Source organism: Schistocerca americana, chromosome 1 (assembly GCF_021461395.2).
Source record: "Schistocerca americana isolate TAMUIC-IGC-003095 chromosome 1, iqSchAmer2.1, whole genome shotgun sequence".
Lineage (NCBI taxonomy): Eukaryota > Metazoa > Arthropoda > Insecta > Orthoptera > Acrididae > Schistocerca > Schistocerca americana.
The window spans coordinates 1,042,789,093-1,042,806,888 of NC_060119.1; the positions used below are offsets into that span (position 1 = coordinate 1,042,789,093).

The window sequence follows — 17,796 nt, forward strand, 5'->3', positions numbered from 1 at the left end:
AATCGAAACCACAGTGAAGATGAAAACTGTTTTATTTGCAACAGTTAGCTACAGCTTCCTGCTACTTATCTCCATAGTCGCCGATCGGACTTCGACGTTTGTCGTAGCGTTGAACCAACTTTCCAATACCCTCGTTATAGAAGGCAGCCTCCAGTGGTTTACGCCAATTCTCTACGCTAGCCTACAGCTCGTTGTCTTTGCCAAAATGTCTTCATAGCCAGCGGTTCATGTGAGCAGAGATGAAACTCAGATGGAGACAATTTCGGGCTGTATTGTGGGTAATCAAACATTGCCAATTGAAAACGACGCACGAGCATCTTCACTGCCCCTGCAGAATGCGGCTGATAATTGTCTTGAAGAAACCGCACGACAGTTATGTAATGTTGGTTGCATAGCTCCAGGCAAAATTTCTCACCAGGCCCTCGAACTTGGCGGGAGGCACTATTGTTCTAGGTATCTTTATGTGCTCCATGTATACTCAGAACTAAAAAGAACAAGGCATACTAGAGACACTGCCGAACACACCTGTGCAAAACTTCATCGGATGTTCACTGTGGTTTCCATTTCGCGACCGATCGTTCCTTACTTTACGAATAACCCTCGTAATTCCGGAAAGGCATCCTTCAACACAAGCACCTCATTCCCAATCTCACAGATTTCAGCTGTTGTTCTTAGCGTCCACTTACGACTAGTAAGACACACATACGCTTGTCTCGAGAACATCACATCCGATTCTACATGCTGAAAAACATTCTGGAGGCTGAATAACCGTTACCTGCCATGCCTCGCCCTTGCAGATGTGCAGCAACAGCAGTACCATCCTCGTTCCCCAGGATGTCTTTATGTATCCGCCACCTGTAGAACAAAACTTCTGTCACCCTGAGGCGTAGCGCCTTCGCATCGCTCGTGTCAATTGTTAGGACGATATCGTTATAGGCATGAATCATCGACAGATGTCGCCAGCTGACATGGACCTGAGTTACAGAGCTGCACGTAGTTGTACTAGTAGGCGGCAGAGGTCAGCAGTTGACGGACAGTACTAGCAGTCGTAGTCAAAACCATGTTTAAAGTTATGCGTGATTAATATTTAATGTATTTGCATAATTATAATTGTTTTATATGTATAGTAATTAGCAGTGTGAGTGTTGTATGAGTGAAGAAGAACAGAAGTAAATGAAAATTGTTTTGTTTATTCACGAAGTACCAGTTAAACTCTACAGGGGATTTACTATAATTAAATGTGGGATTTACTATACTTAAATGTGCAGTCAGTTTATGGTACTAATAAATCATGAGTAGAACACAAATTAATCGGTAAATTCAGAAGAAGTAATTTTATATTTGATACTTATCTAAATTTACTTATTTAGTAATTGCCATAGAAAGAAATGTTTTACTATGATTGGTCATTGAAGTAAAGCGCGGGTTAGTACGGGATAATACTGCAACCTGATTTGCTGTTTGTGATATCAGCCAATCAGAAAAATGCAGGCTCGCGCCAATCTATGCTGGGAACAAAGCCTTTGGTGTGATCTAGGGAGGTCGGGGCTGAGGGTTCGAACTAGTAGCATGTCATTGAAAGCAGCTTCGACGAAAGTACTATAAAATCGCGTAAAATTGCTTATTACGAGTTCTCGAAGTAGTACAAAGCGTATTTAAGTGAACGGTATAGTGGAAGTCGTGTGGAATTTCGGACGGAATATCAAAATTATTCCTTGTGACTGTTAGTTAAACCGCGTGGCGTGTTGTGCGGTCTAAGACTGGAACAGGTATTACGTGTAGAGCAGAGTGCACAACATTTGAGCGAGCATTTTCATAACTAAACGATCCAGTGAACTCTATTAACTTCGGTAACGGGTGTAAATACCATAAACTGGCTATGGGTGTGGTTGTGGTGTGCGTGGGAGCTTTACATTGTGTAGAAGTACGGACTTGGCAGTATTAACTGTGATCTTTATCGTAAAAATACACCGGAAAATTTACATTGCCAAGTTAAAACTTTTATTTCAGTTTTAGCCACATCCCGTTGACCGGACAATTCTATGTATGTTGTGACCTGCAGTAGACAGTAGTGGTCTAGTATTTTCTACTACAGCTTTTAGCTAGACAAATGAACATTGCTGGACACTGGCAGGGCGGTACAAAAGAAACGTGCGGCGCCGCAACCCCTCCCCGCCCCCCCCCCCCACCCTCCTTCCGAGAATACACAATCCACAAAAAACAGTGAAATTAAAAACTACCAACTCCGCAAAAGAAAACAACAATTATCTCTATGGAAACAAAAATATATACTCCAAGATATAGTAAACCCAAAAAAAAACGATAAATTGAAATTATGCAACTTACGCGACCTTAACTTATACCACACTTCATGCACCTTACGTTGTTCACCATTTCCAGGTTCCTTCTTTTTACCATTTGTAACTGTCACCTCCTGGTTGATTGCCGAGAACTCTGGTATACCCTCTACCATTCCTCGTAACTGTTTTATGCGACTGCTGTGTATAACAGACTTATTGTGGGGAACGTATCTTCAAGTTGACCAGTGATGTCATTTCCACTACCTAATATGGTCCCTGGTATTTTGTTAAACAGTGGATCTTGTCACTGATATCTTTTCACCCTGAATTTTAATCCCACCCTTGAACCTATCTTTTATTTCTGCCATTGATTCTTCGACGTACAGATTGAAAGTAGGGGCGAAAGACTGCACCCACGTCTTACACCCTTTTTTATCCGACCACTCGTTCTTGGTCTTCCATTCTTATTGTTGGCTCTTGATTCTTGTACATGTTGTATATTATTTGTCTTTCCCTATAGCTTATTCCCACCTATCACAGAATTTCGAATATCTAGCACCATTTGACATTGTCGAACGCTTTTCTCAGGTATACAAATCGAGTGAGCATTTCTTGATTTTTTTAAAGTCTTGTTTCCATTATTAAGCGCAACGTAAGACTTTATCTTTACGAAAGCCAAACTGATCGTTATCTAACAGATTCTCGATTTTCTTTTCCATTCTTTTACATATTATCCTTGTCAGCAACTTGGGTGCATAAGCCGTGAAGCTTATTTTGCGAAAGTTTTCATACTTGCCGACTCTTACTGTCTTCGGGATTGAGTGGATGACATTTTTCGCCAGCCGCGGTGGCCGAGCGGTTCCAGGCGGTCAGCCCGGAACCGCGCGACTGCTACGGTCGCAGGTTCGAATCCTGCCTCGGGCATGTATGTGTGTGATGTCCTTAGGTTAGTACGGTTTAAGTAGTTCTGAGTTCTAGGGGACTGATGACCTCAGATGTAAAGTCCCTTAGTGCTCAGAGCCATTTGAACCATTTTGATATTTTTCCCCAAAGTCTCCAGGCGTATAGTTTCTACTCATCAAATTTAATAATCACTTGATTGACATTTTCCCTAAAGATTTCAGAAACTTCCAAAGAATGTTATTTATCTCACCTTCCTTTTTTGATCGCAAGCGGTAATAACTTGTAGTATCAGATATGTGAACTCTGAGTTTTCCCCAAAAACCAGTTACCCTCACACCCTACAGGAATACTTCCCATTAATTTTCGGTGTCCATCGTTTAAGCGAATTTTCATTTCGAAAATTACAGTGAATATAATTCAAAACAATGCTGTATTTTATGCTGTAAATAATATGTATTATTATTCATAACAACTTTCATTCATTACGTAAATGTCCTTCGTACGTTCATTCACAAATGTTAAGTTACATTAAATAAAGTCTAAACCATTGTGTTACGTAAACTAAGAGTAACTTGCTTTCCTCAAGTGAGTCAGGTGTGGCGGAATTTGAAGTATGACGCACGTAAAACGGCCAGCATGACGCAACGTTTTTCTAGGTATGAAAGTAACGTCAGCGTCGGGAGAAATCTTAGGAATAACTGAGATTCGATTTCTATCGTACGAAGCTTAAAAGTAGGTTGGCCAGAATATTGTAGGCTCCAAGTGGCGAGAAAATAATTTTCACTCTAACCAGTACGAGTTTCGGAACAGGCTTTCCGTCTCTTAAGCAGAATTTCGGAAGTAGCTTGCAAACGTCAAGACCAACTTAAGGGAAAGTACGATACCTGATAGGCAATGGTTAAGTACATCATCGTACACATTTTTGTACTGAAGTATAGTTTATACTCCCTTTTCCAAACACTACGTCTAAATTATTATAGATCTGCGTCTGTACTCCAAAATGTTACCGTGTGGTGAGTAGAGGAGGACGCTTGGCGTATGAGTATCAGTTTATTCCCATCTCAGAAATAATATTCGGGAAGAAATGCTGTCAGCACGCCAGCGTGTCAGTCAGCTTTAGTCACTACGCGAGTTGTAAGCGACAGAGTGTAAAATGTTTATCGCACTGGAATGTATGTTGGGATTTTAAAGTGTAAGTACTCCTTCATTGTTCCAATAGAGAATGTTAAGCTTTTCTTTGACATTTCGGGAAAAAAAACCGTTACTCGTCCTTTAATTGTAAAGTTGTTCTTTGAATTTTCTTGAATTCTTCAAGTACTGTAACTTGCTGTATGTCCAATGTTGATGAGCAGTCCTCAATAATCTAGACAATGTTTGTTAGCGACCTTCTTCGTACGATTCTTGCGTCGAATCTCAAGCTGACACTTTCCTAGTAACTAGATTTACTTCGAGACTCCTCTTGAAAGATAACTTTATACGTGTGATTGTGATCGATGCTGATGATTACTCGATTATGATGAAGGCAGTTTAAATTTTCGCATCATCTTCATTAGTTTGCGGGATTAGGGAAGCTGAAAAATTTAATAGTTTGGCTTTTAATATTGGTTTTATTCACGGCAGTATCCTATAAACTGTTTCTATCTTGTCTTGTGCATCTTCAGATGTCATCGCATTACTGGATAATCGCATTGGATTCTTTCAGGTGCATCGCTTCATGTGGCATTGTGTCGTTACCTGGAATAGAATGCGCAAAACGTGACTACGTACAATAGATATATCACAAATTTCCATTTTGAACAAAATGAGTGTGTGTAAGGACAACGGAAACTCAGCTGTGCGCTGGGTAGCAAAATTAAATGCTATCTTCTAAAATAGTAGTCCCAGTTCAACATCGGAAAAGTAGTCTCAAACATTTTACGGAATTTGAAATGAAACAGGAACACGAGGTGACTGGTTGTATCATATTTAATCGTTCCAGATTTTTTAAAAAGGCGTTTAGTTTCAAAACAGAGTGACCGGAAACAAATTGTCGAGAAGAGATGTGTAGAGATTTGACAGAGTTTACTATCTGCATAATTGCCTGAGATAGTAAACTACACAACAAAATGAGAAGATTGAATTCCCAAAATTATACTTTGTAGAAGTCGCACAAAATTTGCGTCATCCGTTGGAACTAACGAAAAATTCCGCAAATTTTGGATTAGTGCTACCCTTGGGTCAAAGCACTTTCTGCACTTACTTCGTTCTGTTACAGTTTACATGCTGCGTAGAGAGATGTATTGTACCACTGCTACATAACTGATGCTGTTGACGCTGTGAACTACGTTCATTTTCTGTGAGATTACTATGTTTTCTGGCAAGTCTAATCCACATTAATACTCTGCAAATCACTGAATTGCACGGTAGAGGTGCTTCCCAATGAAGCAGTTGTTGGGGCTTTCTCCCGTTCCATTCACGAATGAAGCGCTGGAATGATGGTGCCCAAGTTCCTTTGTCAACGCTGTAATTATTCTAATTTTACCTTCACGATCCCCACGGGAGTGATATGTGGCAAGTTACAGAATATTCCTAAATTCATCACTTCGTATGTTTTTTAAACATATTATATAGGCTTACAGATGATGGATTGCTTTTATCTGTATGCATATGCTAAACTGGAAGTAGATTCTAGTTACAATACGTCTGGGAAGTGGTAAACTATATCCGTATTAAAATAGCACAGTGGTTGACAGCAGGATGTTTAGAAAAGAGGCACCATAGCAACCAGCAAACACAGAGCGAGCTACGTCGCGCCTTACGGCGTTCGCCGTTGTCATATCGCTCTGCGGTCGCATATTGGTTCGAATTCGACTTCGTTGTGTGAAAGAAAGGGTAGAAAATCGGATGCACATAATTATCGGCCAATTTCACTGACATCGATTTGTTGTAGAATCATGGAACATATTTTGTGCTCAGACATAATGACCTTTCTATACTCCGAGAAGCTTATCTGCAGAAACCAGCACGGTTTTAGGAAACAGCGGTCATGCGAGACACAGCTGGCCCTCTTTGTGCATGATATACAACAGGCTCTAGATACCGGCTCCCATATTTCTTGACTTTCGAAAGGCGTCCGACTCAGTTCCGCATTGTCGCTTACTCCAAAAAGTGTGCGCTTGCGATCTATCCGATGACATATGCGGTCGGATAGAAAGTTTTCTAACAGACAGGGAGCAGTATGTCGTCCTGAACGCGGTAACTTCAACAGAAACAAGAGTAACTTCAGGTGTGCTCCACGGCAGCGTAATAGCTCCTCTGCTTTTTACGATTTACATAAACGATCTGGTTGATGGTATTGACAGCGACCTTAGACTGTTTGCCGATGGTGCTGTAGTCTACAGGAAAGTAGTATCACACCAAAGTTGTGAACAAATCAATGAGGATTTGCAGAAAATAAATGCGTGGTGTAATGACTGGCAGTTATCTCTCAATATTAGTAAGTGTAACCTACTGCGTATAACAAGGCGAAAATCCCCATTCATGTATGAGTACAAAATTAATGATCAGTCTTTGGAAGCGGTACCATCAGTCAAGTATCTGGGTGTGACTATTCGAAATGATCTCAAATGGAATGATCAGATTACACAAGTAACGGGTAAGGCGAACTCTACATTGCGGTTTATTGGTAGAACCCTGAAGCGATGCAGTCCTTCAACAAAGGATATAGCTTACAATACGTTAGTTGGTTCAGTCTTGGAGTATTGTTTGTCTGTATGGGGCCCTTACCAGTTGGGTCTGATTCAAGAGATTGAGAAGGTCCAAAGAAGAGCGGCAAGATTCGTGACCGGTACATTCAGCCATCGCGAGAGCGTTACAAATCTCATAGAAAGTTTGGAGTGGGACACACTTGCAGATAGACGACGCGCTAAGCAGAAGGGGCTGCTCACTAAATTCCGAAATCCAATCTTCACCGAGGATGTAGAGCATATATTATTACCACCAACTTTCAAATCGCGTAATGATCATCATTCAAAGATAAGGGAAATAAGAGCTCGTACTGAGGCGTTCAGACAGTCGTTTTTCCCTCGCGCGATCCGCGAGTGGAACTGAGGGGGGGAAATATGACTTTGGCGCGAATTGTGTCTTCCGCGACACACCAATTGGTGGCTAGCGGAGTGTATATGTAGATGTAGACTGTTTTTATAATCCACAAAGAATGTCAGCGAAAGTGAACAGAATAGTGATCAATTTCTTACGATCCTTCAAGGCGAAATAAATACTGCACGTTAAGGGAAACGTGCGGAGGAACTGAGTTACGAATTTACCAGCTGTTGGTGTTGCGGCCATATTGGGAGTGCCGCTAACGCGAAACCAAAATCACCCTTTTCCTTGCCTTTCAAGGATTTCTTTTTTTTTCTTCTTTGTCCTATTCTGGTCCATATATACAAGTTAATTCAAAAGTAACTGTACACACTTCGAGGGAGTAATGTATGGGTCAGAAATAAAATGTTAAATAAAAGTTTTGTCTGAAACTGTTTTATTTCCGGGTGATGACGCCCAACGTCATTTGTGACAGGTGTTAGCCATGGGCCAGTACTGGCTTTTGGCGTGTCATGTTCGCCTGTTTATCGACTGACGCTACTTTGTCGGCGATGCCACTGTACATTTCAGTCGAGAGGCAAAGGATTATTTCGAAGTTTCTTATCCCGATAAGTGGTCCGCAAGGTATCCAGATCTTAACCCTGCGATCTTCTACCTTCCAAGTTCATGTGTGGTGTTGCAACTGAGAATGTGGCATATCTACTGCAGCGAATTGAAAATAGCTGTGCAGCTGTGCAAAATCAGACGAACAGAGCCTGCAACATTTCGAGGCAGTAAGATGTCGAGGCACGTCTCTGTCTTCGTCTATATGGACATCATTTTGAACAAGTCCAGGGGTATACGTACAGTACATAGTTCAGCTGAATTTCGAATCCATTCAAGTTGTTGCTTTCTGAGAAAAATTAGAAGAAAAGGTGTAAAAATGGGCACAAGTGTAATTATGGGCACGGAAAGTGTTGCAGTCTGGCGACCAGGATTGGAAACGGTGCCTGTTGTTGATAGATGGTAGTAGTGAACCGCTGGAAGCATTGTTTCAAGCAGAGTAGTTACAACATCGGTTATTGTGTGAATTGGTGTTTGTTCAGGACTGCAAACGTTTGGCGGGCATGTGATATCGTTTTCTTTTTATATCCTTCAAAAGTACTTTTGGAAGCACGTTTTACGTTACACACGCTTTTAGCTTAGACGTGATAGTGGCCATGTTGCTTAAGAATGGTTGGTGTAAAAATGGGCCCCTATATGAGGAACGCCCATAATTGCACCATCTCTTCTCTTGAACAATGTAAAACATTTAAATAATTTTATGGGGATATAGTTAGTCAAATTTTGTTTAAAGGTCATATATATAACTGACATAGCAATAAACAAACAAATAGAATGTTCAAATTCCGATAATAGACCCTATTGTTCTTTTGTTTGTTCTTGCAGAATGTCGAGAACGAAGAAGCGCTATGACTGTAAGAACCAGAAGCATCAGTGGGATAAACCTCAGATGGTACGTGCCATGGCAGCTGTGAAAGCAAAGGAGGCTTCTGTGAAAGGTGCTGCAAGAACATTCGGAGTGCCTCGTACCACTTTTCAGAGATAAACTTGGTAAAATACCTGAGCAAGCGGTTCAAGAGACAAAGCTTGGGAGGAAACCGATTTTAAATGCAGACCTCGAAAAACAGCTAGTTTCTTATCTCCTTCAGATGGAGCAAAAATTCCTACGGTGCACTTTGGTTGATCTGTGAAGAATGACATTTTTAGTTGACCAGAGAAATAGTTTGACGGCCCTTTCAAAGGAGGAGAAGCAGGACGAGCTCGGGGTGGCCCTTTACTTGAAAGACACAAGGATTAATTGTCAATTAGCAAACCTTGAGGAACTTCATATGCCAAAATCCTAGGATTCAATAAAGAAAATGTGATTGTTTTTCTTTGATTTATTGGCAGACGCTTTCAACTAACACTCACCTCCAGTAGACCGAGTGTGTAACGTGGACGAGACAGGCCTGTTCATTGTCCAAAGCAAAATTCCAAAAGTGGTAGGGGTGAAAGGGAAGAAACAAACTACAGCGCCAACGTCTGCAGGAAGAGGGGCTACAATCACAGTTATCGCATGCATGAGCACATCGCGACATTATGTCTCGCCAATGATAATTTTTCCTAGAACCAACATGTCCCAAGCTCTAATGAGAGGCTATCCCCCTGCTACAATGGTTCGTTCACTTCACTGAAAAAACATGTCCGACTGAACAAAGGCCTGTTATTCTCATCTTGGATTGTCATTATAGCCACGTACGAAATCCGGATGTGAGTGACTTGGCGAAAGAACACCACGTGACTATCATCCCACTTCCTCCACACTGCACTCAAAAACTGCAGCCTCTAGATAAGACGTTCATGGGACCTCTGAAAACGTACTACAGCGAGGCTGTGAGAGTATGGTTGCATCACAATGGGCGTCCTCTTACACCTTATGACGTTATGGAGGTTTTTGGCCAACTCTACCTTCGTACCCAATCCGCTGAGGTAGCGATAAAAGGATTCAAAGTAACTGGGTTCTATTCTATGAACTGTTAGATCTTCACTGAAGCTGATTTCTTAGCTGCTGAGTTGGTTGCAGGAAAAACTTGCTCTGCAGTGGAACATAGACCTAATGTTCCAAATCATATGCTCCTCTATTTGCTATCTCTCGACCATCGACATCATCTGCTTCTTCTTCGAAATATCCTGACGTTCAGTCACATCAAGCTCTAGCTATGCCGGTTGATGAAGCCATTGTAACACTAGGAAAAACAAATGCAGTTTCACCGTTCGACATATCTCCTGTACCGAACAGTAAGAAGAGAACCACAACACGGGAACGAAAAGCAGCAACCGCCTGCCACATCACTGGAACCCCATACAAAGATCAGTTGACACAGTCGCTTGACAAAAGTGCTGTCAAGAAGAGGTCGTTGAGTTTCTTTGGGGTTAGAGGCCGCCCTGCGGCCAGAGGTGCAAAAACCAAAGGCGCTAAAAAAGAAAAGAAAATCTGTTCCACAAAACTATCTGAATCATCATCGGACTCTTCAGGCTCGTGCAGCCCTCACCTTGTGGACAGCGATAATGACCTTGATGTGAACGATGGGGATACACCAGACTCAAGCGCTGCAAGTTGCATCTTTTGTGATGAAAGGTTCTCTGGCTCTGAGCACTGATGGGACTTAACTTCTATGGTCATCAGTCCCCTAGAACTTAGAACTACTTAAACCTAACTAACCTAAGGACATCACACAACACCCAGCCATCACGAGGCAGAGAAAATCCCTGACCCCGCCGGGAATCGAACCCGGGCGTGGGAAGCGAGAACGCTACCGCACGACCACGAGATGCGGGCGAAAGGTTCTCTCAAGACAGGAGAGGAGAGGTGTGGATTAAATGTGTTATTGACAAATGTGGACACACTTAGATTGTGCTGGCGCTGAAGGAGCTACTGAAGTTTGCGATTACTGTAAAAAATTTCAGATTTCTTGCATAAATGTACGAAAGTTGCTTTTTGTAGACTAGTCTACCATTTTTTATTGTTTTAACCCATTTCATTAAAACATTAAAAAAGCTTTCTTGCACCTTTTTGTGGATGCCCGTATTTGCACCCCCTTTCATTCATTTCATAAGCTTTTTTGTAAATCTTTGTTTTTGAATAGAAATAGTGGATACTAATCATTGTTTCGCCTCTCATCATTTCTTAAACTGGTTATAGTCGTTAATGAAGGTATAAAATCTGGAATTTTTACAGAAGAAGGCTTTAAGTCAAACACAAAAGGGGATATCCATATTTACAACTTTTCCTCTAATTTTGTGCTGCATTTCTCATCTCTACTCTACGCCATAACTCTGACATAAATCAATTTTAGACGAAACTTAATTTAACCTTTTACACTAATCTTGATCATACATTACACTCACGAAGTGTGTACAGTTACTTTTGAATCGCCCTGTATGTATATACACCGGAAGAGTGTAGTAGCATGTTGATGGAAACTTTAATTGTGATGAGCAGTATTCTGGATGTGCTAGAGCAGCGAAAATGTACCGCTAAAGTACGCTTATAAGATGTTTATGTCTGTCCAAGTCCTAAGCGGCTGCTGACAATGCCCATTCCGCAGCTGGCACGACGCCTTCATATGTGTAGGCAGCAAGCCAGGCAGAGAAACAGAGACAGCGGCTCGCACCTCCTGAAGGCAGCAACGGAGGAACTGGTTGGCCGCAAGACACGAAGGCCGCTGCTGATTGGCCAAGAAGCCTTCGGTCAGCCAATGAGCGGCCGCTGTCCCACCTTTCTTTGCCCACGGTGAGAGCTGCCGCGAGGAATGAGGTAGGAAGGCCAGCCAAGGCGAGGTTTCACCGGACGGCAGGCGCAGACCGACGGAAGTGCCGGAGCCGTGACGCAGGGGTTGGGCAGGCTTCCACGATGGAGGCAGGGTGAGCGCGAGTCAAGTTTGTTTCGTTTGTCAGCCCGAACGGGCGGCACACGTCGGTCCGTCAACAGCAACGTACCAGCTTCCATGCACCAGCAGTGACGTCACAACCGCGGCGTAAGCAACAGGTCGATTCCGTCACTCTCCAAAATACGTCAGAGGTGTTCTCCCGCGCATCTTTCGGTATTAGCGTGCGGTGATATCAACTCGCAAACGAGCAAGCAACTCAGCTGGAATACGTGCAACAGATACATTGGTTTGCGTTAGCGAGTGTAATTTTTGTGGAAGTGTGTCAACAAAGTCGTGACGGACGTGTGAAATTTTACTGTTACAAGTGATTTGTGTGAAAGAAGATAATTCCTAGGGCAACATCGTGTTAATATTCTCTGGAAAACAGAAGCGGGTTGTTAGGAAGATTGTGTTTTTCGGCGCTAAGGATTCGGAGAAGGAAAATGACCGCCTCTTCAGCAGCTTTGTGGGTCTTTCTGCTCTTCAATTTTCACCAGCTGAACACAGGTAAGGAAAAGAGAAGTGCTTACCTTGCCCATTCTGTACAGTGTTGAATAATGCGACTGTACTGTAGATAAAGACTCAGGCAGAAACAGAAACCAGTCCTAGCAAGCAACTGTTTGTGTCTGTATCATCTTCTAATTGCTGTTCTTCTCTAACAGTTTTCGAGCCATAAGGAGGTTTTTGTTTCCGTGTTTACTGTTTGCTTGTTCACTGCACTTCATAATAAAAGTTCAGAAATCATTAAAATGAGAGGAAATCCATTTATTATGCAATTCCATTTACACATTATCGCTGTGTAACACATGCGTTGTTTTGGAGTGTATAATTGATATCAATTTACATCCTCTCACCACTGTACAAAAATTAAGTAGATATCTGAATTTAAAGTCGTAGTGAACTTATTTAGCATGGTGACACAGTAGGACGATATGTACCGAGCAGCAACAGTATTCCGTGACGAATTTACTGTAGGAGATTTCATTATCGGAGTCTCGATTATTTTAGTGATTGCTTTCTGCCTTATAGGTAAGGTTTCCTGCAGGATTCCATATTGAAGGACTTGTTACCACTTTAACTTAGGGGAGACTGGTACAGCGATTAATCTCTCTTCAGAATTTATCAAGACTGCAGCGTGGGAGTATGCTTAAGACATTGTGGTTTCCATTAATATATCCGCACAATAAAACCACAGTACACCAATAGATCTTGTTCTAAAAGAATAAAGTTCACCCCCACTCCTCTCCAATACGTGTTTATAATTCAGCAGCATCCTACTTCCACCGCAATGTGTGCACGATCATCTATCGAATTACTTCCGCCCACCACGCTGTGCTAGTTTCCCTATTACATTGGCACGTATTACAATATAATTAAGTAAGAAATAAAGACGACTGCAAGGACAGTTAGTCGTCCATATGGATAACTATCACAACGCTTCTGAAACGAAGAGAACCAGAAAATTATCGTTTCAGAGATACTGAACCGTTCAACACAACTAAGCAGCTAACGGTACACCCAGTTACATGTATTCCCCCTCCACTGCAGCCGTTTTCTCCCCTCCCCCTAGTCTATTCTGTAGCTTCAGATTAAGAACCAGCTACTTTTAACTTTATTGCTTCAACAATACTTATTCTCAAAGTATTGTTGCTTCGAATCAAATGGGGAGTGGCGTTTGTCATATGTAATAAAGTATATCGGGAATAAATGCTTTTCAAAATCCCGCCGCGAAAATAGAACTTATAGTATTAGTTGGATACTACTAGTCTTTTAAATGGTAGAATGATGTGAAATAATAAGGTTAGGCCTAAATCATTTCCAATACCTATCATTAGTGGCACGTTACTCCAGCCGTAATGGAACACCATTTTCAATCTTTCAGCATTCAAAGCTTCAACATTCAGATATGCTTGACATTTAACCGATAGTTCAGAAATAGGAACGAACAGCTCTTCCACTGAGTCAATAGGTTTGTAATAAACCAGATCTTGCTTGCTATCATTTTCCAAAAATTACGGTCCTCAGTGAAATAGCCAGGTGTACCCGACTCATCATTTTTGTATTTTCAGTAGTTCTTTTTCTTATGTAACCTTCAGATCTCAAACTTCGGAAGGTTAGCTTGTTTTCGCCCAAAATAGAATACCTGCTTCCGGGAGTTCCAGAACTCACGTGCTTGTTTTGTGCTTGTATTCCCCCCCCCCCCCCCCCATTTTCTGTAAAATGGTTCAATGTAACTAACTCTACGGCGCCAAGATTGTATTCCAAGGACAAGTTCAAAAAATCTCGTGTATATTTTAACAGAGCTATAGTACAAATAAAACATGCGGTGGCTTGCCGGTGAGTCTGTCAGACTGACAGGAACATCGACGTGAGCTGTCCTCGTGCTAACCGTTTCCAGTTCATTAACAAGCATTCCACATATAACTCCACAACGAATGTCCGAAGTTTCCAATCCATATCAAACAACAGTTGCTATTTCAGTGACCATCCGAAAGGAGATTAAGAATAAGTGAAAGGAGTGTACAACGTACTTGGTATCACTCTGGTAAGACGAACGAAGTGGTAGTAACTTCGCCAAAGCGTACCAGTAAATAAGCAATCACATGTAATTGCTTAATTCTTTCGTACCTTGGCTGTGATGTGGAGCTGATGAATGATGCTAACATTGATGAGCAGTGTTGCCGTAAATGTTGGTACTAAAATCGCGACAAAATCCACAGATATCCAAACGTAGGATGAAGGTGAGGAGGGTCTTGAAAGGCCTGTAAAAATTAACACATACATCACTAATCATCATAGTACTTGCATAAATATACTTGAAAGGTAAAGAGCTTTTACACTTCGCTTTTGGCATCACAAAACAACGAGAATTCACACTCTATAATTACACCCGCAGGCACTGAACAGCATACGAATTGATGGAAGTCAAGATACTCAGCAGCATGAACAACTTAATAGTGGTTGTTATACAGAGTTACCGACTGCTATCAAATATGCTAGACGTAGTATGAGAGTAAGTTGCTGACGATTGCTTGTATGTTATATATTGACACAGCGCACCAGTAGAATATGAATGTTAGATTCTTTAATTTGAAAATCGGGACATTTGGTGTCCCGATTGAGGCTTCTTGGGACATCAATATAAAGGGTGAAAAATTCGAAGATTGCAGATTAATCGGGACGTATGGCAATCCTAGTGATGACAATATAGTTTATTAAGCAATGTCCACGTCCTCCCTTCCACCCATTTCATTGCTGCAGACGAATTTAGATGTTTTATGCATTATATTGAGTCATACCTAATTGACATATATATAATTCCAATCCAAAGAAAGCTGGTGGTGACAGATGTGAATATTACCGAACTATCAATTTAATAAGCCACTGCTGCAAAATACTAACACGAATTCATTACAGACGAATGGAAAAACTGGTAAAAGCCGACCTCGGGGAACACCAGTTTGGATTCTGTAGAAATGTTGGAACGCACGAGGCAATACTGACCCTACGAATTATCTTAGAAAATAGATTAAGGAAAGGCAAACCTAGGTTTCTAGCATTTGTAGACTTAGGGAAAGCTTTTGACAATGTTGACTGGAATACTCTCTTTCAAAATCTGAAGGTGGCAGGGGTAAAATACAGGGAGCGAAAGGCTATTTACAATTTGTACAGAAACCAGATGGTAGTTACAAGAGTCGAGGAGCATGAAAGGGAAGCAGTAGTTGGGAAGGGAGTGAGACAGGGTTGTAGCCTCTCCGCCGGCCGGTGTGGGCGAGCGCTTCTAGGCGCTTCAGTCCGGAACCGCGCGACCGCTACGGTCGCAGGTTCGAATCCTGCCTCGGGCATGGATGTGTGTGATGTCCTTAGGTTAGTTAGGTTTAAGTAGTTCTAAGTTCTAGGGGACTGATGACCTCAGCAGTTAAGTCCCATAGTGCTCAGAGCCATTTGAACCAATTTTGTAGCCTCTCCTCGATGTTATTCGAACTGTATATTGAGCAAGCAGTAAAGGAAACAAAAGAAAAATTCGGAGTAGGAATTAAAATCCATGGCAAAGAAATAAAAACTCTGAGGTTCGCCGATGACATTGTAATTCTGTCAGAGACATCAAAGGACCTGGAAGAGCAGCTGAACGGAATGGACAGTGTCTTGAAAGAAGTATATAAGATGAACATCAACAAAAGCAAAATGAGGATGATGGAACGTAGTCGAATTAAATCGGGTGATGCTGAGGGCATTAGATTAGGAAATGAGACACTTAAAGTAGTAAAAGAGTTTTGCTATTTGGGGAGCAAAATAACTGATGATGGTCGAAGTAGAGAGAATATAAAATGAAGACTGGCAATGGCAAGGAAAGCATTTCTGAAGAAGAGAAATTTGTTAACATCGAGTATAGATTTAAGTGCCAGGAAGTCGTTTCTGAAAGTATTTGTATGGAGTGTAGCCATGTATGGAAGTGAAACATGGACGATAAATAGTTTAGACAAGAAGAGAATAGAAGCTTTCGAAATGTGATGTACAGAAGAATGCTGAGGATTAGATGGGTAGATCACATAACTAATGAGGAGGTATTGAATAGAATTGGGGAGAAAAGAAGTTTGTGGCACAACTTGACTAGAAGAAGGGATCGGTTGGTAGGGCATATTATGAGGCATCAAGGGATCATCAATTTAGTATTGGAGGGCAGCGTCGAGGATAAAAGTCGTAGAGGGAGACCAAGAGATGAATACACTAAACAGATCCAGAGAGATGTAGGTTGCAGTAGGTACTGGGAGATGAAGCAGCTTGCAAGCATGGAGAGCTGCATCAAACCAGTGTATGAATTGAAGACCACCACCACCACAACAAAAACAACAACAACCTAATTGATGATACATCGAATGTTTTCTGCAACCGTATCATCAAATTGTAATTAGCGTTTCATAAAGACGGCAATGAATGACGCACACTCGTCCCAGGGCAGCACTTAAAAGACATCGTAATAGTTGCTAGATCAGTGGTTATTTCTACTGTAAAACTATTTAAGTCTTACACTAACTGGAAGCGCAGCCCCGTTGATTACTTCGTTCTCATTTAAATGTCATTAGGTTTACACCAGGAAAATACCCCAATGTCCGCTTATGTATGTTACCTGCTTGTGTACGACAACTTTTGTGGTAACTCCTCCGTATACGTAAACATAGCTTTCTCAAATCCTGATGCTGTAATGAGCAGCTCATGGTTTATTTACGAGATGCAGAAATTCACAGTGGGGTCGAAGCTGATGCCATGTTCCTTGACTTTGGGGGGGGGGGGGGGGGGGGGGGGAAATAGTCCCAAAAGTTTGGAATGTCACGTCACCTACTGAACAAAACATGTGAAATAAATGCAGTCGTACCAAGTATGCAACTTCTCTGAAGAGTGACAAGCAGAATTTGATAGTTCGTTGTCAGTGGCAGGCAAAGCTGCGTCAAGCGTACATACCACCATTGCTATTCGCGATGGGTACAAACTAACACTTACACGACTCAAGAAATGTAGAAATGCTTCACCACTGTCATCCAGCAATTAAGCGCTCTGCCGTAATGAGTTATCTTCTTCTTAAGTCTCCATCTAGATTAGATCGTTTACTAGCTGATCGCTGCAACTCACTGTACCCGTGGGAGGTATTTACTGTGTCGGCGCACGTGTTTCTTCTTTTCCTTTTCCCAAGTCTGGACTTTGAATTTCTGTCATCTTTGCCACATGACCAACAAGTTTGATCAGCAAGTTTCCATGATGCTTCTGAACGGCTTTTTGGACAATACACCACATAGTTCTCTGTGGTCAAGATGGGTGGTACTTTCAAACACTGAGTTGATCCCTGGGGTGTGCGCAGTTACTATAAATGAAAGCGAACATTGCACGAAATGACGGTCTCTCATTTCTAATTGTGGCTCGTTAGCCAGACTTTCTCGTGTAATGAAACTTTTTTATCAACATTAATCATTATATTACATTACTAGTTTATATCGGGATCATCTTACAGTAATACAGAATTTGACGCCATAATACTATGAAAATAAACACTTCAAAAATATACCTAC

The 17,796-nt window shown here is 41.6% G+C and overlaps 1 protein-coding gene across 1 annotated transcript in view; it reads left to right on the forward strand.

Annotated features, from left to right (window-relative positions):
- Window positions 1-11,639: 11,639 nt before the first annotated feature.
- Window positions 11,640-17,796, forward strand: part of LOC124596169 (tyrosine kinase receptor Cad96Ca) — a 500,081-nt gene continuing 493,924 nt past the window's right edge. Inside the window, exon 1 of the mRNA XM_047135210.1 lies at window positions 11,640-12,241. Within this exon, the coding sequence (XP_046991166.1) occupies window positions 12,178-12,241 (64 nt within the window). The 5' untranslated portion in view covers window positions 11,640-12,177. The remainder of the gene's footprint in view (window positions 12,242-17,796) is intronic.